General features: G+C 50.5%; 1 protein-coding gene across 3 annotated transcripts in view; it reads right to left on the bottom strand.

Moving 5' to 3' along the window:
* Nucleotides 1–684: 684 nt before the first annotated feature.
* LZTS3 (leucine zipper tumor suppressor family member 3) overlaps nt 685–22,577 on the bottom strand; it is a 55,466-nt gene continuing 33,573 nt past the window's right edge. For 2 of the 3 annotated variants that reach the window (XM_071447483.1, XM_071447484.1), the window contains exons 2-4: nt 12,662–13,153; nt 10,320–11,150; nt 685–8,878 (exon numbers count right to left, since the gene is read on the bottom strand). In XM_071447483.1, coding sequence (XP_071303584.1) covers nt 8,165–8,878; nt 10,320–11,150; nt 12,662–13,114 — 1,998 coding nt within the window. In that variant the 5' untranslated portion in view covers nt 13,115–13,153 and the 3' untranslated portion in view covers nt 685–8,164. The remainder of the gene's footprint in view (nt 8,879–10,319; nt 11,151–12,661; nt 13,154–22,577) is intronic. The other variant, XM_071447485.1, reaches the window with a different exon arrangement.

Below are 22,577 nucleotides of genomic sequence, written 5' to 3'. Positions count from 1 at the left end.
GGAAGTCGGGGATGCTCCAGTGGGGGATGTGGTTTTTCCAGGAGAGGGAAGGGGAATTGCCTTCCCACTACTGCAGCTGGGTTGGAATGTGCTGATTCACCCAGGGTGAAGCTTTCCCCCACAACTCCCCATCCCAGCTGTGGATCCATCCCAAAATCCCCCTGGCTCCTCTAGCTGTGGATCCATCCCAAAATCCCACTGGTTCTGCCCAATTCTTCAAGCTGTGGGTCAATCCCCAAATCCCCGTGGTTCTCCCAGCTGTGGATCCATCCTAAAGTCCCCCTGGTTCTCCCTCCTTCTCCCAGCTGTGGCTCCATCCCCAAATCCCCCTGGTTCTGTCCTCTTCTCCCAGCTGTGGATCCATCCCAGAAATCCCCCTGGTTCTCCCTGATTCTCCCAGCTGTAGATCCATCCCCCCAAATCCCCCTGGTTCTTCCAGCTGTGGATCCATCCCAAAATCCCCCTGGTTCTCCCCAATTCTTCCAGCTGTGGATCCATCCCCCCAAATCCCCCTGGTTCTCCCAGCTGTGGATCTATCCCTAAAATCCCCCTGGTTCTTCCAGCTGTGGATCCATCCCAAAATCCTCCTGGTTCTCCCCAATTCTTCCAGCTGTGGATCCATCCCAAAATCCCCCTGGTTTTCCCCAATTCTCCCAGCTGTGACACACACAAACCACGCAGTCCTGTTTTTAAAACGGGGCCTTTCTCCATTTTATTTTTGCCCAATAAAAATCCTTCACAGTCAGGTGGAGAGAGGAGAGCTGGAGATACGTATACATATAGATCTGCATGTCTATTTATATATATACATACCTCTGTACAGATATATTTATATATTTATTCACTGTAGAAAATGGCAAAGGCAGGAGCTCTTCACATCTGGATAACCCAATGGGAACAGACAACAGGCCAGCAGGGAATTGGGAATTGTGGTGGAGTTTTAACAAGAACCTCTGAAACAGATACACCTTTGCTGTACAAAAATCCCAGAATAGTGAGTGTTACCTCTTTTTTTCTTTTTATTTTATTTTATTTTTTTTTTTGTTCAACCTTTTGTCTTTAAACACACTTAACCAGAGGCAAAGTCAAGACAACAGTGTTTGGAAGTGACCAAGTGGACAGGAGAGACACCCGACTTTATGGAGTTCTTTTTTTTAAATATTTTTATTATTTTTTTCCAAGTATATATATATATATTTATAAATTTTAATTTTTTTTAGAATTTTTAATATAGTTTTTTAGATTTTTTTTTTAATTTTTAAATAATTTTTTTAGGTTTTTTTTTTTAGACTTTTAAAAATTTTTTTAAGAACTTTCTGAAGTTTTTTTTTCAGATTTCTTTTTTCGATTTTTTAAAGTTTTTTTTCAGGGTTTTTAAAAGATTTTTTTTATTTTTTAAAGAATTTTTTTTTTACCTTTTTCAGATTTTTTTTTTTTTAGATTTTTAAAAGAATTTTTTTACCTTTTTCGGATTTTTTTTTAGATTTTTTTTAAGATTTTTTTTTTTAGATTTTTTTTAAGGTTTTTTTTTTGAGGGTTTTTTTTAGATTTTTTTGGGTTTTTTTAATGCAAAATCCTGTTTAAACGCAGTTCGGAGAACCAGCAACAGTCGACGCAGAGACAGAACAGTAACAGAGTCGGGTTCAGAACACTTCTGGTTTGAATTCACAGTCAGAGAGAGAGAAAAAGAGAGAGGGGAAAAAAAAGACAGAGGGAGCCACCGAGGCATCAGAAAACGAGAGGGAAGAAAAGCACAAGGCTGGGGCTGGAGTGACACTCGGGGAGTGCGGGATGTGTCCCGCAGGAGCTGCTGCAGTGGGACACGGCCAGCAGAGCTCCTGTTATTGCTGGTGAGGTCGGACACCCCCCCGGGGCAGCTTTGGGGGGACAGCTCTGCATCTGCTGCACTCAGCCACGTCTAAAACGGGTTTGGGGTGAGGGAAAACCTCCCTGGGGTGGTGCCCAGTGCGGCTCCTCTGGGCTCACAGCGATTTCCAGGTCCTGGAGAGTGCAAACGAAGACACCTTGGAGGAACCCTGGGCTGGGCTCTGCCTGGGAAGGGACTGCATAGACACATCAGCCGGGGGTGCAGCATTGGGTGGTGCTGGGATGCTCCTGCCAGCTCTGCCAGCCCCTGTTCTGCTCCTTTCAGTCATGGGGTGAAGGCATCTTCTCCTCCCAGCTTGGCTCTCAGGAATGGCAGAGCCACAGTGTCCCACTGGTTGTCACCGAAGGTGGCTCCCACGTGGAGAAGACCTGCTGCAGGGACCCAGTGACAGGATGGGTCACACCTGCTGGATGTGGGAAGCTTTGGGCTCTCCGGGCCACCAAGTGGTTGTTTAGAGCCAGACTGGACCTTGCATCCCTTTCCAGAGGAGTTGAGGCCAGGGCTGGAGCTCTGAAGGTACTCATGGGAATGTTGGCTGGCCTGCAGGTGTCAGAGTTGGGAAAAGTCCCTTTGAAATCTCCCTGGAAATTCCTATTGCTTTGGGACAGAAAGCAGAGACTTCCTGCTGGAGAAAACAGATTTGTGAAAGAGCTGTGGGGACACAGCCTGGTGGTCCAGGCTCCAGAGCTGACACAATTCCCATCACTGGGAGAACCAGGGAGGAGGATTACCCTGAAAATACAGGAGCTTGGTGCTGCCAGCATGGAACATCCTCTTGGGTGTGATCCCAACCCCCTGATCCACTGCAGGGTCCTGTGTGCCCCTAAGGACCTCAGAAACCCCTCAGACCCCTGTTTTTCCAGAGGGTGGAAGGACCAGGGAGCTCCAGAGCTGGTGGTGAAGTTGTGAATCCCCGTGCAATGATCCCACAGGATTGCAGGCCATGGGAATGTCCTTCAGCAGGAAGCCAGATTGTCCTTGGAGGCAAAGCAGGGCTGATGGAGCTGCCATGGAGATGCCAGAGAGGAGAGGATCAGTGTTCTGGAAAGCTCCTGAGAGCAGGGTTGGGATCACCCATTCCCAGTGGGGGCTGTAGCTCCAGCTTGTCCAGATGCACCTGGGAGAGCACTGGGAGAGGCCCTGACTGCTCCAGTGGGATGGGGATGATCTGAAAGGAGGCAGGAGAGCCTGGAGAGCTGGGGCAGAGGAGCAGCAGGCCACACATGGACAGATCTTTACAAGGGGTCTTGGTGAACAGTAAATATAAAGGGGTTTCAAGGCTTAAACTGAAGGTTTGGGTTAAATTAACAGCGAGTTGGGTTCTCTTCCATCCCAGGGATGGAGTGGAGAAGGCTGAGAATGGCTGGGGAGCAGAGGCACAGTTGAGAGGCATCTGCCCAAGGCCCAGACCCACCTGAACACCCACCTGCAGGAGCACAGCTCTCCCAGTGGCCTCCTGCCAGGTCTAGGAGCCTTCCTGGAGCAAAGGTGGGTGGAGATGCCTTCAACACCCCAAGCAGGAGAAGTGAAGATCACTCTGCCTTCACCTGGGAGTTCAGTTCCTTGGTGAGGAGGGTGCTGAGAATGCCCTGGGGTGAGCTGTGGAGAGGACACCAAGGGGGCAGCCAGCAGGACCACCAGCTCTCAGGATGCTCCTTTTCCTGGACAATTCCCACTGAGCCAGAACAATTGACTGGACCCTGTAGTGGTGTCTGCTGCTGACCTATTGCTCTGAAGATGAGAGGCATGAAGTTGCCTGAAGACAAGAAGATGCATGACTTGGTGTGCATCCTCTCTTCTCCTCAAGAAGAAAGGGAATGGCATCCATCCCAACTCCTAGGGACAGCCCCTGGTCCATATTCTCCACGGGAAATGTGTGGAGCTAACTGGTATGGCTGTGAAGGATACTGGTGTCACCAACTGGGGATGATCACCTCACCCAGGAACTCCTTTCTATCCTGTCCAATCTCTCACAGAGAAGGCCCTTATAGACCTGCAGACATTCCTGGGTGGGACACAGGGAAATCAAGTCCCAGCTCTCATTCCCCTTTTCCAGCCCCCACCAGCCTCAGGTCTCTGCAGGAAAGCTGGGACACAGCCCCAGGCATGGAGCCCAGCGCTCTCCAGAGATCTTTGGTCATGTTGCTCGTGAGCTTGCTGCCTTGAGCGAGCTATAAAGTGCCACTGCAAGGGGCAGGAGGGAGCAGGATGGTCCTTGCCATGGGCAGAGCTCAGAGGGACACTCTGGCAACCATTGTCTGTGTGGAGTCTGGCTGTGACACCAGATGGGCACCCTTAACCGGGGGGCCATTGCAAACCTGGCTGAGGGTGACAGCAAGCATCAGAGCAGGACAGAGGGACACCAGGCTGAGCTAATCCCAAGTGGATTGCTCTCCTGGGAGGTGCTGCAGCCCAGATTGCCAGTGCAGCCAGGCCCAGGTCGGGGTGCTGAGCACCCTGTGTGCAGCGCTCGGCCCCGCTCGCCAACAGAGAAGCCACAGAGCCTTCTTGTCTCCTTTTAATCATCAACACACAGATCTGGGCTCTTATTTACATCCAAATACACTTCTCTCTGTTACAACAGTGTTAGAGCAACAATTCTGTTCCTCTCTGGAGTGTGGAAACCCAGAGGTGAGTGACCACCACCAGTGACAGCAGGATTGGGGCCACCAGCTGCCAGCAGACAGTGGTAGGAGCTGAGTAGGGCTGTGTGAGGCACAACAACGTGCCCTGGTTGTGGTGATCACCCTGGGGGTGAGAGGGGAGTGCTGGCATCAGCCCAGCTGGGTTGCTGGGACACTGGTAGCAGCCAGCCTTGGAATGGTGGTGGAGCAAAGCAGCCCTGCTCACTGCAGAGTGAGACCTTCCCTGGCACCAGGACAGCCTGCTTACCCACATCCTCATGGGTGGAAGCCTCTGGAGCTGATCAGTGTCCTCTGTTTGCTGTGTGGATGTGCCTGGAGCATGACTGGGCTCTCTACATGGGGGGCCTGTGACACCAGAGCTGCTCCAGGACTGCCACCACTGGCCTGGCTCTCCCAAAAATCTTTGCTCATGCATGTGTTGGGTATCCCAGATATCCCAGATACCCTTGTTGACCCCATGTGTGGGCAACTGAGCTGAGACCCTCACGGCCACAGCTTGTGGTGGTGGCCAGTGGCAGGTTAGAGAGGATTTTGGGGGCAGCACTTGGAGAATGACACGAGAGCCAGGATGTCAAACTGAATTCCACTAGCTCCAAGGTGCAGGAGACAGCTGGGGGATGATCAAGCCCAAGCTCTGGGTGGAATTCCATGGGACAGGAACAATTCATCAGCCCTGCCTGAGCCTCCAAGAACATGCTGCCAGCCTCCTTGGCCATTCCCAGGACATGTCACCCAAACACCAGCCTGGCACCCCTTGGCTGTCCTAACCCAGGGCTAAGACCCCAGAGCCTCAACGAAGCTTTTGATGGGAGATTTCATCAACTTGTGGAAGTGTAAAAGGAGCCAGGTGAGCTCCACCTGGGCACAAACAAGAGGAATCCAGGTGCCTCACCATCATTTTGCTGCATCTCTGTTGAGCAAAGGGCTGGCACAGGGGAGCAGCACATCCAATTGTGGGGAGGAATCCTGAAGCACAGGAATCCTTTGTGGCAGTTTGGCTTGCAAAACCATCTGTGTTTTCTGTCACCATTGCAAGGGTGGGATGGTTTCTGCAGGACAGCTGGGGGTGCTGCTTGGGGCATCCTGGGAGAATCCCAAGAGAGGGAAAACCAGCAGCAGAGTGTCTTAGTGGGTGTCTGGAAGGCTCTGTCATGCAGGGAATGTCCACAGTCGAGGTCTCAGATCTAGATTGAAGCTCTGGATCCATGTGATGCAGTGAGGAAGGTGGAGGGAGGGGGCCTTTCCTCCTCCAAGGTGAACAATCTTCACGAGAGCAGACACCAAACATCTGCTTTGGGAGGTGAGACACCAGATCTCCAACCCTGCCACTCTGGGGTGTTTGGTTCTGTCTGGAAGGCCTGGAGTAGGACATGGAGGAAGCTCTGGGATTTCCCTGGCCAGGTGCATGTGGATTTTGCCCTGCCATGGCAAAGTCTGCAGCTGTGTGGCACTGGCAGGCAGCTGCACTCCTTCCTCGCTGGGCTGATGTCCAAGAGTGCTGGAGATCTTCAGGGCTTGCAGGAGGACTCTTCCCCACACCCATCAGTGGTCAGACCTGACCTAACCTCCCTTTTATGGCTGGTCCAGGGAAAGGGGCTTAGCCTGAGCTGCCCTGGTGTTTTCCATGAGTTGTCTTCTTCCAGCTCCAAAGACACGGGCAGAAAGTGGTGGGAAAAGACAGGAGCTGTCAACTGGGATCTTGAAATGCCCTGATCTTGGCACTTTTCCATTTTCAATGGTTGCAGGGATGTCTGGCAGCCACCACCACCTCCTGGCTGGTAGCACTGTCCCATGCCTTGGGCTGGTGGGACTAACTGCAGTCTCCACTCTGCTCAGGCTGGAGCTTATCATAACAGTGTTTGTTCTCAAACTGAAGGTCACACCTGGTCGTGAACAGGAGAGCTTTGGGGAGACAGAACATGGAAAATGTGCAGCTTCAGGGCTTTTGTTTGGAAGGTCTTCGGTACCTCAATGCCTTCAGGTTCTTCCTTGGTGTGCACATGAAATTTAATCTGGCCAAATTCGCCCTGGAGTCACCTCACAGACATTTCAAGACATCCCAGTGCTAATCCTAACTTTTCTCTTCTAGCTGCTCCCCAGGGCAAAGAGCCAAAACCCCCACTCCTATTGATCCTTTGGCCAGTGCAAACTCCACTTTGAAACATTTTTCTTCTCTTTATTGTGACTTGTGGTAAAAAACTGTCCATGAAGGAAGAACTGAGCTCACCTTGCCCACCTCTTCAAGCAGAATGCCAGGTGTTGCTGCCTCAGTGACTGTGCACGTAGGATTTGGTTTATTATTCTGCCAGGGCATAAGCACTTGCGTGATCTTAAACATTTTCCCCCTCTTATGACTTCTTTCATGCTCAGAGTTAGTAGCTGAGTATTTTCTTGAGCTAGGCCTGTGAGTTGTTCTCTCCATCCCTGGGGTGTGGGATGGCTGTGAGTGCTGTTTGGAATGGCAGAACTGAAGGCTGACCGCTGCAATCCAGCTGTGATGCTGCTGTGCCCCCCCTGCAACTCCTGAGTGAGGCTCGAGTGCTGTTTTTAAGCAGACCCTGGCCCAAGAGAGTGCACCAAGGTGTCACTCGTTTGGGGACAGGGTGGCACAATTGCCCACTTCTGGGGCAGATTGCTAAAGCTTCAGTTTGCATAAACATCCCATGGGTTTGGAGGCTTCCCCAAACCTTGATTCCATTGACTTTGGGAAGTAAGAGGGCTGTTGGGAAGGGAAACTAGCTCGGATTTCCAAGCTTTTTTCTTGCTGTAGCCAGCTTGGGTACAGAGTAAGGGGGCCAAGGCAGAGGTGGGAGGGTGTTTCTGCTCCCAGGGTTGGTTACAGCCTGGGAGAGGAGTGGAACTGCAGGAGGAAACCACAAGGAAGTGAAAACGCAGCATTTGTTAAGCTCTGCTGAGCCTCCAGAGAGGCTCCTGCTGGGACATCATTCCTTGTTGGCTTCTCTTACCAGGACAGGCTCATCCTACTCCTCAAGGATGTCCTAACCTCTTGCAGCCAGGGCAAGAGGGAGTTGTCTGGTAGAGATATGTCTGGTTTCACTGAAATCAGTGGCCAAGCTCGCACTGACTTCACTAAGACCACCGTCTGGACAGGATACTTGATGCAGAACACTTGAGTTTGCTCATGATCCCAAGAGCTTCGCTCCATTAGCCAATGTGGCTAAAAATGTCCTGGAAAAAAAAAAAACAAACCCAGAAAACAACAAACCTGCCACTTTGAACTGTTTTGCTGCACGTAAATACTTGGAAAACCAAAGAAACCAAATACAACCCTCCAAAACAACCAACCAAAGAAGGGTGAATTGTAGGAGAGGGGGTGGCAGCCTCTAGTGAAGTAACAGTCAGGGCAGATTACAAAAGAGCCAATTGACCCTCACCAGCTGTACTAGGAAAAATCCCCAGCCGAGATGTGGCATTGCCGATAGAAAACCAACGCACATCCACAGTTATTGTACCTACAGAGCACAGAAATGGAGAGTGAGGGTGATGGAGCCTGGAGGGAGCACGCTCACACCGCTCCCACGGGAGCGCATTATCCTTCGGAAGATCTCTGGCTTGAGTAGGTAGTACATGCACAGCAATAAAAAATTCTGTCGTGTCACCTCGGCCCCCCTCAGATCTCGGTGGACTCTATCCTCTCGAGCCTGGAGGGAGTCCATGTCTTCTTCTCCTCGGTGTGCGGGGGGCTGGTGGCCTTGGTGTTCATCTCGTTGACCTTGTGCTCCAGGAGCTGGTTCTTCTGGTACATCTCCACGTAGTTCAGCTGCAGCTGCTTCTGGTACTTGATGACCTTCTCCTTCTCCTCCTGCCACGTGCGCCGCTCCTCCTCGAAGTCCATCACCTGCTGCTCCCGCTGCTGCCGCTCCAGCTTCAGCTCTGTCTGCAGCCTCTCCACCTCCCTCCTCAGGCTGTTCACGCTGTCCTCGCTCTGCCGCTGCATCTTGGCCTCGTCGCTCTCGCAGGCCAGCGGGTCTCCCCGCAGCTTGTCCCCGAGGTCCCCGCCAAAAGACCCCGCGGGCCCCATGCTGGCAAGTGTCCGCTTCAGGCCGGAGACCTCCAGCTCACAGTGGTTCAGTTTTTCCCTCAGCACCTGGACCTCGCTCATCTTCCTCTGCAGCTCGCCCTCGCAGATCTCCAGGTTGACACTCTTGGAGCTGTAGGAGTCCTTCAGGGTGAGGATCTGCTCCTCTTTCTCCCGTAGGAAGTTCTTGCCTTCCTTGAGCTGCGACCGCAGGCCCACAATCTCGTTGAGCTTCTGGGAGACGTCGGCTTGGGAGTCCTTCAGCTGCTGCTTGAGCAGGGAGATCTCACCTGCCTTCTGGCACACCTGTGGGGAGAGCACTCGTGAGGCTGTCGGGTGGCAGCGAGGAGCTGCTTGTCCCCTGAACTGCCCATGAAATGACCCTGCCCAAGGACCCAGCCTTCACCGTGCCACAGACCCTGCCCAAGGACCCAACCTTCACCGTGCCACAGACCCTGCCCAAGGACCCAGCCTTCACCATGCCACAGACCCTGCCCAAGGACCCAGCCTTCATTGTGCCACAGACCCTGCCCAAGGACCCAGCCTTCACCGTGCCACAGACCCTGCCCAAGGACCCAGCCTTCACCGTGCCACAGACCCTGCCCAAGGACCCAGCCTTCATTGTGCCACAGACCCTGCCCAAGGACCCAGCCTTCACCATGCCACAGACCCTGCCCAAGGACCCAGCCTTCACTGTGCCACAGACCCTGCCCAAGGACCCAGCCTTCACTGTGCTACAGACCTAGAAGTTGTCCCCACCTCTGTGTTTTTTCCCTCAGGGACCTGATGCTGTTCCCAGCTGGAGTTGCCCAAACAGCCAAGCCCTGTGCTGTGGTCCCCACCAGCGATGCTTTGCTCCTGCCTTCATCTTCCCCTCCCACCCACAAACCCGCGGGGCTCCATCCCAAACCTTCTGCTGAACATCTGCAAACGGCACATTTCAGAGCCTAATTAATCCCAGCTTCGTTGACTTTCCATCAGGATTAGCAGAATAAGGTCGTCTGGATTCTAGAACTATGTTTTGCCTCTGCACTCTTAATAAATTTAAAGTTTCTAGCCTGTGCATGGAAGGATTAAAATTCTTCACATGATCAAGCTGAAAAAACGGTATGTTAGCACTGGCTATACAAACAGACCTTGATAAAATGTTCTAAAAATAGAAACAGTAGGAAAAAGTTATGTAGGACTCAACAGGAGAACTAGAAAGAAGAATGTGTCTTTCAGCCTTTTAAGAGAGATCAACTTATTAACAACCAAATAAAGTATGTTACAATGGAAAATGTGAGGTAAACATGGCTCTATCAATGTCATTCTTAGCTCAGTTGCTTTTATATCTTCAATTTTAAAAAAATCAAATACCTGAAAACCGGTTTCAAGGTTTGCCCAAATGCAAATGGTAAAAGAATTTAATTAAAATAGACTTAAGCCCATTTTTGGCAGGCACAAGTACCTGTGTGGAAAGACCTGTATTCCGTGAAACTGGATTTGAATGTCACGACTTGGAGTGACCAGACTGTGAAGTCAAATTATTAACCAGCACAGGAGGGTGTGCACAAAAAAGTTGTGCTTATTTTAGCTTAATTGAAATCAGCAGGCCTGGGACTCAGAAAAGTGAGGTGACAAGTGTCACCTGTTACCTGGAGGTCACCAACCCACGGCTGTTATCTGTGGGCATGTGGGAGGAACTTTGGGTCACCAGATCCCACAATGGATCCACATTTATGGCCTGTTACAACAACACTCTTACCTCCCACTTGGTCTCTTCAATCTTTGGGAGAAACTCAGCCTGCTCCTTCTTGAAAGCCACAAATTTCTTCTCCAGCTCCTCTCGCTGCTGGAGGATTTGTCCCATGTCATCCTGGAGTTTTTTTTTCTCCTGCTGGAGCTTGAAGATTTGGAGCTGCAGAGCCTGCTGAGCCCGCTGCGCCTTTTTGGAGACCTGCTGCAACTTGTTGGCATAGTTCTGCCTCAGGTCCTCCATTTCCCTCTCCCAGATCTTCTGCTTCTCCTCGAACACCTGGAAGATGGCCGCCTCGCTCTTGTCCAGGTTCCTCCTCATCTGGAGCACCTCCTGCTCCTTCTCCCACAGCCTGTCCTCCAGGTCCTGGATGATGTCATCGGTCGAGGGCGAGTGGAAAGGCATGGTTTCGTTGAGATGGTTCAGCCTGCTGAAGGACGAGGTGCTCTTGCTCGAGGACCGCCCGCTGTCTGAGGTAGATATCCCGTTGTACCCCACGATGTTCTTCTCCACGTAGGTGGTCCCGATGCGGTTGATGTGGCTGGTGGAGGCGCTCATGGGGCCCACGTGCTGGCTGTAGCCCGTGCCGTAGGTGGGCAGGCTGGTCAGGGAGTTACGGCCCGAATCCGAGAGCCCCCCGCCCTGGTTTGTAGTCCTGTTAAGGCTGCTCTTGTCGAGCCCGCCCTTGGGCGCGGACGGGCTATTGCTGTTGGCGTGGTTCAAGCTCTTTCTGTTCTCTGCCATCCCGTTGCTCTGCGGCGGGCAGAGGTTCTGCATGGAATGGAAGTTTTTAGGAACTACTGGTTTAAAGGCTGAGGGTCTAACTAAGGGCTCATTGCTCTGCAAAAAGGAAAAAGGAGCAGGCATCAAACACGGCAGGAGGCTCGGTAGCAACACACAAAAGAGACACATCGGCTCAGGGCGGGGCTCATGCAGCTTGGGCTGGCTCCTTATCCCACCTTGTTACACATTTGGGGTTGCACATGAGGGACCTATGGTCACTCAAAGGGCAACACTGTCTTCCCTTCCTTCAGATGAAAAGAAACAATCTTTTCACCCCAAACCTGCATGACTCACCCCAAACCTGCATGATTTTTCTCTAGAATACTCCTTGGGTTCTCTTAGTGCTTGTCACAAGGAGGGCTGCCCCTTGCTTACCAGACCTGACCAAAATAACTCTAATTTTTGCTGATTATATTTCTAGCCTTGAGGTTGCATTGCCCTTTTGCTGAAAGCTGAATTGAACCCTTGGATTAGCAGCCCTCAGGAGAATCACATCTCCTTCCTGCCAGCAGTGACCTGTGCCTGTGGGGACCTCATGTCCTGCTTGTCCTCAGACAGGAGCAGGTAGGAGCTGTGACAGCAGTGACACCAGGCAAGGAACATGCTGGAGCTGCTCTTCATTTGAAATTTGTGTTTTCTGTGGCATAAGCAATGCTGGGGAACAATAGACCATCACTGTAAGGGATTTAGAAAGGATTTTAAAGCCTTGCACATTCCTCACCCCATCAATGCACCGTTAGAAACAAAATTGTCCTCAAAAGGGGATTGAGTCTCCCCCGTTGCAGATTGGATTTTAGGTGAAAATTAAACTGCAGGAAGCAAAGGTATTTTGAAAATGCCTTTTAGGAGAAACAGAATAAGCCCCACTGAACAGGTTGGAGGCTGGAGACCAAGTGTGAGCCTGAGATGGATTGCAGGGGCTCTTGGATTAACAACCCAGGAGAAAAGACCCCCAAATGCTGCACAAATAATACTGGACACAAATTGTGGAAGTCACTGGAGCAGAGCAGCAGGCAACATAAAGCACTGCTGGGGCTCTGTCCCTCCAGGCCTGGGAGATTTTGCTCCCTGAAGCCAGTATGAGCCATGAAGATGGGCTGGGCTGGGAATAATGTTCCCAAGCCTTTTCCCTCACAAGGGGCACTGGGATTGGGAACAGATGCTCGTGGCTGCTTTCAAACATCAGCTTTAGGTGTCAGTGGGTGGTTGGAAACTGCCTATAAAAGGCACAATACACACAAAAAAAAGAGTGGGACTCAGATGCTGGACCTACAAACAGGGGCCAACTCCAGCTCCCTCCCCATCCTTCAGGAAGGTAGGCACAACATCTCAGGGAAGCTGGAATAGCCAATGACTTAAATGAGCTGTGTGTGGAAGACCTGTGGTCATGCTCTTGGGTTCCTTGAGAACTAACAACACCCCTGAAAGATGTAAGAATTATCTCATCTCTACATTAAAATGTACAAAACAAAAACAAGACCATCAAGACTGCCCCATCACCCAAGGCCTCCTGGCCTGTGCTTCCAGACAAGTGCCACGGCCACCCAGCTGCTCCAGGAGGTGCTCACCTGGTCCAGTTTGCCAGAAATTGGCAAAATCTTTGGTGGGTTACCGGGCTCTCGGTACTGGGGCGGCGGCGGCGGCAGGTTCTTCTCGTTGTTGGCGGTCACGTTCCCGCAGATGTCCACCTTCACCTTCTCGCTCTTGCGCGCCTCGCCGTTGATGTAGAGCGAGTTGGAGACTTTCTCCGACTTGTAGGTCTTCTCCTCGCCCGAGTAGCGGTGGGGGATGTCCCGCCCGGAGTAGCCGTTGCGCGGCCCCTCGGCGGGGCGGCCGCCGCTCTGCGTGCGCGTGCCCACGCTCTTCATGGCGAACTCCTGGTCGTTGGCCACGCCGCTGCCCACGCTCCCCATGGCGCTCCGGGGGATGGTCTGGGAGTAGCGCGGGGCGAAGCCGTGGAAGCTCTCCGGGCTGGGGTAGGCCGGGTCACTGAGGACGGGCAGCGTCTCTAGCGTGGCCATGGCAGCGTAGGGGTGAGGTGGAGGCGCAGCTCAGTGGCACTGGGAGAAGGAGGGGGGGGAAAAAAAGGGTTGTTAGAGAGGTGGCTTTTGTCTGCCGTGCCCTTCTGCAGATCAAAATTAAGTCCTGGTGATTGTCCCTGTTTTCTGAAAAAAAAGTGCCGTGCCCTTTGCAGATCAAATTATGTCCTGCTGATTGTCACTGTCATATTTTCTGAAAAATCTCTTTGCCCAGGATTTTCTCCTGGGAAACTGAGAAGCCTCGGAGGAAAAGGAAAAAACAATATTATCTCATTTTTTCTCTCCTGTGTTTTTCTCCTTTGGAATGTAGTTTGGAGATTGTTTATCCAACATGTGAATTGGTTTTTACTTAATGACCAATCACAGCCAGCTGTGTTGGGACTCTGGAAGCAGTCAGGACTTTTTAATTAGTATCTTGCTAAGCCTTTTGTAAGATCCTTTCTGTATTTTTTAGTATAGTTTTAGTATAATATAATGTAATATAATGTAAATATAATATAATGTAAATATAATATAATATAATATAATATAATATAATATAATATAATATAATATAATATAATATAATATAATATAAATTAGCCTTCTAAGAACATGGAGTCAGATTCTCAATTCCTCCTTCGTCCTGGGGACCCAGCAAATACCACAGCTGGGGTTCTCCTCTTCTGTGGGAGCCCCAGATGCCTTGGAGGAGCAGCATTCCCCAAACTCCACCCACTGTTATCAAAGAGTTCCTAATCTCAATCCAAGGGTTGTGGTTCCCAGGGAAGTGAGTTGCATGGATTTTAACAGGCACAGCTCTATGGCACTGGTGAGACACAACCATTTGCTGTGCCCAAGCTTGAATTATTTCTGTCACTTTTCTGAGGTTTGAGTAAGTTTTTGTTCCCATAGGGATGGAAGGTCTCCTGGTCCTGGTTCATACATCACTCCCTCCAGCACATCCCTTAGGGATGACACCACAAGGTTTAAGCAACACAATTTCCATCTCTTTCTTGGGATTGTAGCTCACCTGAACTTGAGCTTTTAAAAAGATGCTTTTGAGCAGGTGTCATCCAAAATTTTCTTTGAAATCTTTATTCCCCTTCTCCATTTGATTCCTTCTTAGGCTGTGCCTTGGGTTGGCCAAAACTAGGCCATGGGACATGGATAACATGCAAATAATGGTTTCAAAAGTTGTCTTTCACTAGGGTTGTCCTGGGACCAGTCATCCTTGGGACCAATTCTCAGCTATCTAGATGCTCTTCATTAGCTTTTACACAAAGGTGTAAAATCTTATTTAAGGAAATAAAAGACCCACAACAACCTTTTTTTTTGTTGTTGCCTCATTGAATAATGGAGAATTTGAACCTGCACCAGCCAAGGATCTCATTACCTGAAGGAAGGGAGAAGGTGCATTTCAAATTTTGAGTGATTGAACCAAACCTGGAGGAGCAAGGCCAGTGGCTTGTGGACAGCTGTGGCCACTCAGCTGACCATTGTCCACCTGCCCTACTGAGTTCATTGACTCAGTCCCCATGGGCCAGAATTGATGCTTTTCTTTTGTCTCAGGCACCCTCAGTTCCAGGATTTCCAGGATAATCCATCCTGACAGCCTGGAGACTAAAGCAGGACTTAAGGGCAGCAGAAGCTGCAGGTTTCCCTGTGGATGGGATAAAAATAGTGATGCCCTTTGGAGAAAGGCTCAGGGATGGCAGCAGTCAGGCAGGACCAGCAGGAAGGGGAGATGGAGAAAATCCCCATTTCAGTGGGGTTCTCCCTCTCCTTGGGGTAGGGATGCTCATTCAGCCCTCCCTGAGTAAAGCAGAGCTGGGTTTATTTCCCTGGAGAGCAAGCTGAGGTCTGGAGCTCAGCTCCCACGTGGTGTCTCACAGGGCCTTGCTATTTGCACTAATAAAGGAATGGAAAAAGAATTAAAAAGGTTAAAGCACGGGGGCTGTGCTGCTCAACTTTGCTTTTATTAAACTGCATTTCTGGAGGCTTCTCCTCACCCTTTCCCAGCACCCTGCCCTGACCAAAGTACAGCCTGAGTGGCAGATGTGGTAACTGCTGTGCCAGAGGGAGAGGACACACAGCTGTTGAGATGGGATTTAAGGTCCCTTCCAACCCAACCCAGCCCATTCTGGGATTTTATGATTATTTGTAATCCCATTTCTGGGATTTTACGATCAACAAGCATTAAGTGGGCACTTTGTGGTCCCTGCTGAGGACACCCTGCATTTTGCACCTCTGTCCCCAGCAGATGATCTCATGTCATTCCCTGATCAAAGTCCAAAGACCAGGCAGTAAAGGAGGATCACACGAGCACGTGATCCCCCACAGCCAAAACGTGAGTATTTATTGGTAATAAGTGACAAAACCCCTGCCAGCAGCAAGGAGTGGCAAGGTCTGGTCGCGTATGAGACATGTGACATTTGGACACGTGCTCTGAGCAGCACTTAAAGGCTCATGAGCCCATCACACCCCTAAAGACACTTCCCAAAGAACATCAGCATAATTTATTATGATATGATGTGATATTATACTAAAACTATACTAAAGAATACAGAAAGGATCTTACAGAAGGCTTAACAAGATACTAATTAAAACTCGTGACTGCTTCCAGAGTCCTGACACAGCCTGACTGTGATCTGTTATTAAGTAGAAAAAATTCACATGTTAGATAAACAACCTCCAACCACATTCCAAAGCAGCAAAACACAGGAGAGAAAATGAGCACCTGGAGACTTGGTTGGGCTGTGGGGTGATGAGGAAGGATGGAGAGCACCCACCTGAAGCCACACTCAACTAACAGTGCCTTTGGATTTTGTGAGTCAAGGGAAGACTTGTTGTCCTCCTAATTTAGGAACAACCTGCTTTTCAGTGACTTTGGGAATCTTTATAGGCTGTGATTTCTTTTTATGGGACACCAGGCACCACGGGAGGGATGTGCTGGAAGGTCTCAGCTCCAGACAAGGAAGTGGCACTGTCTCCTTGCAGTGCTCCCCAGCCAGCCAGGGAGAAATCCAGGTTACTTTTCCCTCACTGGGTAAATTTCACGGTGACATTTGCACATTTACATTGACTCTCTGAGGGCAGGGATGAGGTCACTGGAAAGTTTGATCCTTCCAAAAGAAAAAAAAAAAAAAAAAAAAGGCCAACACAACAAGAAGCGTTTTCTTTTAACTGGGAATCATCCAAGAAAATATTCTGAAAAAAAAACCCCTTGTTCTTAGCTTGTGTTTACTGCAAACCCGGGATCTGATAAACAGAGCATACAGACAAGTGTTACAAATATGTTATTAGGGAGATTCCAGAAGTGCCAAGAGCTCCCTGACAGTACAGCTTTGTTTGCCAAAAAGGGCCATTTTTTGCCTGAGAACAACAACCCCTGGGTTTGTATCTTCTGGTCAGCTCCAGTTCCCAGTCAGGTTTTACATTGGTTGTTCCTCAGCTGAACTGTGAAATCAAATTTTGAGCACAGGAATAACATTGCCATGCTCCAGCACAGAACAGGAGAGTCTTTTTTTTCTCCTTCCAGGTATGGGGAAGTGTGTGACTAAAAACTTCCCCAGGACATTTCTTCTCCTTAAGTCTCATCATCTCTGGGGCAAGAGGACAAGGGGGAATGGCTTCAGACTGACAGGGCAGGGTTATGTGGGATATTGGGGAGAAATTCTTAACTGAGGGTGGGCAGGCCCTGGCACAGGGTGCCCAGAGCAGCTGTGGCTGCCCCTGGATCCCTGGAAGTGTCCAAGGCCAGGCTGGACAGGGCTTGGAGCCACCTGGGACAGTGGAAGGTGTCCCTGCCCATGGGAGGAGATTGGAACTGGATAATCTTTAAGGTCCCTTCCAAACCAAACTATTCCATGAGAACTGCCTCCCTCCCGTGGGAGCATGAACTGGCAGTTCATGTTTGAACTTTTCACAAACTTTGTTTGTGATTCCCAAGGGTGCTGAGCCTGTCCATGAGCACAGGGAGGCTGAGGGAAGCCAAGTGTTTGCCTTTACCTGTGACCGTGTTCACAGGGGTCTGAGGATGAGGCAAGAGATGAGGATCTCACTCCATGTTTCAGAAGGCTTGATTTATTATTTTATGATATATATTAGATTAAAACTATACTAAAAGAATAGAAGAGAGGATTTCATCAGAAGGCTGGCTAAGAATAGAAAAAGAAAGAATGATAACAAAGGCTTGTGGCTCGGAGTCTCTGTCTAAGCTAGCTCACTTTGATTGGCCATTAATTAGAAACAACTGCATGAGACCAATCACAAATTCACCTGTTGCATTCCACAGCAGCAGATAACCATTGTTCACATTTTATTTTTGAAGCTTCTCAGCTTCTCAAAAAGAAAAATCCTAAAAAAAAAGATTTTTCTTAAAAGATGTCTGTGACATTTACCAGCATTTCATTCCCAAGTCCATCCTTCAGGAGGAAAGCAGAGTCACCCTTGAGCATGGCTGGGTGACCTTCTCTGAGCAGGGACACTGGAATCCACACACTCCACATTGCAGCCCCTCCCCATCCCATCCAACTGCAGCTTTCCATGGCACCACCTCCCCATCTCATCCACCTGCTGTGGCCACTTGGCCTTTCCTCGCCTAGGAGGCAGCAATATTCTGATGCCTGATGCAGAAAATCTGGGCTGAAATGTCCTTTTCCCCAGCTGTGCCAGGCAAACTCTGCATGTCCAACTCTTACCAAGGTTTCCAGCCCTGCCTGCAGCTCCAGGACACTCCTGGATGTTATTGTAAATACAGAAATTTGTAAAATAACAACTTCACCTTCCAATTTGCTCTACCCAAACCATTCAGTGAATGCCTTCCAGTTAAGAAAGAAGAAAAATTGCTCTGAGATAAGCAGCTAAATGGTTAACCAAGACTAAATTATGGAGGCCTGGCTCTGTTGCTGCCTGAGGAGGTTAATTGTTAACACTCTCCTAACAAAGGCTTTGGGGAGGCAGACACACAGACACACCTCAGCACCATGCCAGGGGAGAAGGGAAGGGAGAAGGGAATCAGGGGAAGGAATCAGGGAAGGGAATCAGTCATGGCTCTTGGGCACCAGCAAAGGCCCCAGAGCAAAGCAGGGCTTGGCACCCGTGCCCATCCCAGGTGTGAGGTGCTGCCAGCACGGGCAACAAAGGCACCTGAAGGTCAAAACTTCCCTCTCTTGCCAACTTTGGTGACAGGTGTGCCCCTGACCTTCATTAGTCAGGTTTGTTTGTTTAACGAGGGAGCAATTAGTGACACTATGAACCCTGCTCTGTTGTTATTGTTGGGGTAGGGCTGCACCTGCCCTGTGTTTACAGCTCAGGTTGGCTCTGCCAGTTTGTTGGCAGCAGTGCCAAGGGGTTGGCTTGGTTTGGTTGGAGGAGAAAAAGTCAACATGTCCTGGGGTGGTGGAGCAGGTTGGAAAGGGTGGAAAAAGAATGGCTGTGATAATTTCACCTTGATCCAGGAGGAGATGTGGAATGGGAAGGGAGGGACAGGAATGGGTTAGCAGTGAGACAGACCCTGTAGGGAGCAAAGCCACCTGTGTCCAGTGAGGTGTTAACAAATAAACCCTGGGGCAAAACCACCACTGAAACCCAAGACTTGCACTTGTAGAATCATAGAATCACTGAATTACTCAGCTTAGAAAAACCCTCTAAGACTGTGGGGTCTAACTGCTCCCACAGCACTGCCAGGGCCGCCACTGACCGTGTCCCCAAATGCCACATCCCCATGGCTTTTAAATCCCTCCAGGGATGGGACTCCAACACTGGCCTGGACACCCTTTCCATGAAGAAATTTTTCTAAATATCCAATCTAAACCTCTCCTGTGTAGAGGCTGTTCCCTCTTGTCCTCTTAGTTTTTTCTCTTCCTCTCCCTCACCTTTTCTCGTACATCACATCCTCCAAAAAGGCCACTCAGCTGCTGCTCTGCCTCCCGTGTGTCACAGGCCATCACTTGCCACCTCCTTGTGGCTGTGCTGTCCCAAACCTGGCTGAGAGCTCCTCCACTGGGATTTATTCAGGAGGCAAGGACACCACAGCTCCCCTCCCACCTGGCTCCAGTGCCCAGCACCTCCTGTTCTCCTACACCCTTCTCAAGTTGCTCATTCTGAAGAGGGGAACAGAATGAGCTTTTCTTGTCTCTCACAGGCATTTTTTCCAGCCCTCAAGTAACTCTTGTGGCTCTTTTCTGCACCTCCTCCTACTCCTTTGCCCCCATCCTGGCTTGGTGGCTGCCAGGTTTTCCTCTGCCACAGGAACACACTTGAACCTGTCTGCAAAAACATGCAGATCTCCAGCTTTTCAACCACAAGCTTTTTCCACAACCAAAGGCCAAATGAACTCAGAAGAACAACTCCTGCTCCTTCCCCAGGTCACAGACCTCGCTTTTCCCATTTATCCCTGCACTGCAGATCTTTTTCTCCCCATTCAGAGCTAAAAATCAAACTCAGGAAGGCAGTTGGAGGGTCAAGTAGTGGCAGATCCTTGCAGCCACCCTCAGTCTCCTCTTGGGCTGTGGGGCTGCTGTGTATCTGCACATTTTCCATCTTTCTGTGCAAAGGATTTATGATTGGATTTACTTTTGGACACAATCCTGAGTAATGTGCCCTAGGGCACCCTGCTGGAGCACAGAGGTTGGACTTGAACTGCTCTGCATGGCAATCCTGCCTAGGAACATTTGGGAATGTGGGGACCCCCCCAGTTTCCAGCTGTGCCTGTCCCAGCACCTGAGAGCACTGAGGGGTCTGCACAGGGACCTGCAGCATCCTCTGGATAACTGGAAAGCTCCAAGTTCAAAGCCCTCAGCCCTCCCAGTACAATCCCATATCCCATATCCCAGTTCCTTGTTGCACTTTCTGACCAAAGGACATGGCGGGTACCAGACTGTCCCATCCCATATCCCATATTCCATATCCCATATCCCTTTTCCTTGTTGCACTTTCTGACCAAAGGACATGATGGGTACCAGACTGTCCCATCCCATATCCCATATTCCATATTCCATGTCCCATATCCCATACCCCATATCCCTTTCCCTGTTGCACTTTCTGACCAAAGGACATGGTGGGTACCAGACTGTCCCATCCCATATCCCATGTCCCATGTCCCATATCCCTTTTCCTTATTGCACTTTCTGACCAAAGGACATCCCATATCCCATATTCCATATCCCTGCTCCTTGCTCCACTTTCTGACCAAAGGACATGGTGGGTACCAGACTGTTCCATTCCTTATCCCATATCCCTTTCCCTGTTGCACTTTCTGACCAAAGGACATGGTGTGTATCAGACTGTCCCATCCCATATCCCATATCCCATTTCTGGGACAGGAGGATCACACTTTGCTTTTCTCTCCTGAAGAGAGGGGGTGGCAGCATTAGGGGCAGGCAGGTCCCGGTTTTGGGGGGGTTTTGGGGCGTTTTGGGGGCTGAGCTTCCTCGGGCTGCTGTGGGAAATAAAAGTGAGCCGGCTCAGAAGCATTTCCTTTCCTCCTGCTAATGAGATAATTACAGCCTTTTGTATTCTGGGAAACGACTTTCTCATTATGGGGGCCGCATCAGCTATTTACATAATAAGGCTGAAACAAAGGAGATGAGATGAAAAGGCCCAGGCAGCTCCTTCGGGGAGCTCTGTTGAGCTGCCAAGGGACAGCCTGGATGACAGATTCCTGCATCCCCAGAGCTCCTCTGGTCTGGAGTGGGTGGCAGCACTTGGTTCAGGATGTCCCCAGCATGGGATGCTCCTCACTCTCAGCTGTGAGGGTCCCCAGGGTCCTTCTTAAACCACTCACTGCAATTCTCGATGCCAGAGGGTTTGGGAGGGTGGCCAAGAACCCAGACCCACATCAAGGAGAGTCCTGGCAGGATTTGTGGGGCTCACAGAGGCACCTGGAGACCAGCAGAGGATGTCTGGTACCAAACTGGCCTGTCCCTTGTCCCATCTGCCGTGTCCCAGTTTCCTCCAGTTGTGGTCAAGGGACATTCTGGGTACCAGCCTGTCCCATTCCATATCCCATATCCCATATCCCTTTCTCACCAAAGGACATGATGGGTACCAGACTGTCCCATATCCCATATCCCTTTCCCTATTGCACTTGCTGACCAGAGGACATGATGAGTACCAGACTGTCCCATCCCATATCCCATATCCCCTATCCTCTATTCCCTATCCTCTATCCCCTATCCCATATCCTTGTTCCTTGTTGCACTTGCTGACCAAAGGACGTGATGGGTACCAGACTGTCCCATTCCATATCCCATATCCCCTATCCTCTATTCCCTATCCCATATCCTGTCCCACATCCCACATCCCATATCCCACATCCCATATCCCTGTTCCTTGCTCCACTTTCTGACCAAAGGACATGATGGGTACCAGACTGTCCCACACCCCTTTTCCCTGTCCCCCCAGCTGGCCAAGGGATGCATCGGTTACAAACCTGTCCCATCCCATTTCCATTTCCCATTTCCCATTATTTCCCATTTCCCCACCCCCACGGCTGTACCAACCTGTCCCACCCCCTGTCCCAGTTCCCAGCCCCCACAGCTGCCTAGGGGGACCCTGGCCACCAAACTGTCCCATCCCACACGCCAGGGCCCTGTCCCCCAGCTGGCCCAGGAACTCTCTGAGCACCAAACTGTCCCTGCCAGCCTCGCCACCTCTCTTCCCCAATAAAGGCCCCATTGTTCCTGACACAGCCTGAGCAGAGCAGCCTGCTCCACCTTCCCTGGCCCTCCCTCCCACTCTGCTATCAGTTTTCCTCCCCCAGTTGCTCGCTGTGTTTAAGGGACACAGTCCAGTGCCACCCTGTCCCCATCCCCCAGGACGTGGCAGGAGGGGGAATCGTGGCAAAGCACAGCCACAATCTGCACTGTGGCCTTGGCTCTGTGCCCTCCTGCTTGTCCCTCCTTCCCTCTCAGCTCCCTCAGGCTGTTCCTGGAATGGACACCCTGCCACAGCTTCCTGGAAACCTCTTTCTGACAGTAAAAAAAAATATCAGTAAATCAATCTGGGCATGGCTATTGCTCACCCTGAGCAAGCTGCTCCCCCTGTCCCAAGCCCACATCCTCCATCCCAGCTCCTCATCTCTGGGGGTTTTATCCCAGTTTTAACCCCCAGGATTTTCTGGATCTGAAAAAGCAGGCAGAGTGGAATGAAAAGCCAAGCACCTGGCAGACCATGCCTGTCTTGAGCTGTTTCAGTAAGGGAAGAAATCAAAAAGGGAAGAAATCAAAAAGGGAAGAAATCAAAATTATTCTGGAGGCTGCAGCAAGGTGGGCAAAGCCCCAGAGAAACCTCAGTAGGTGATGGGGAGGTGTCACAAGGCACATTTGTACAGTCCCAGGGAGGCTTTCCTGTCTCATCCTTGGAGGTTTTCAAGCCCTGAATGGACCAGGCAGGGTCCACCAGAAGCAGGATGGCCTGGAGGGCTCCTGGAGTCCTTTCCACCAGGAATTATCCTGCCATG

Source organism: Agelaius tricolor, unplaced genomic scaffold, assembly GCF_023055355.1.
Source record: "Agelaius tricolor isolate 1412-34295 unplaced genomic scaffold, bAgeTri1.0.p SCAF_24, whole genome shotgun sequence".
Classification (NCBI taxonomy): Eukaryota; Metazoa; Chordata; class Aves; order Passeriformes; family Icteridae; genus Agelaius; species Agelaius tricolor.
Note: the sequence above shows the minus strand (reverse complement) of the source record. Positions and strands in the feature narration are given on the sequence as shown.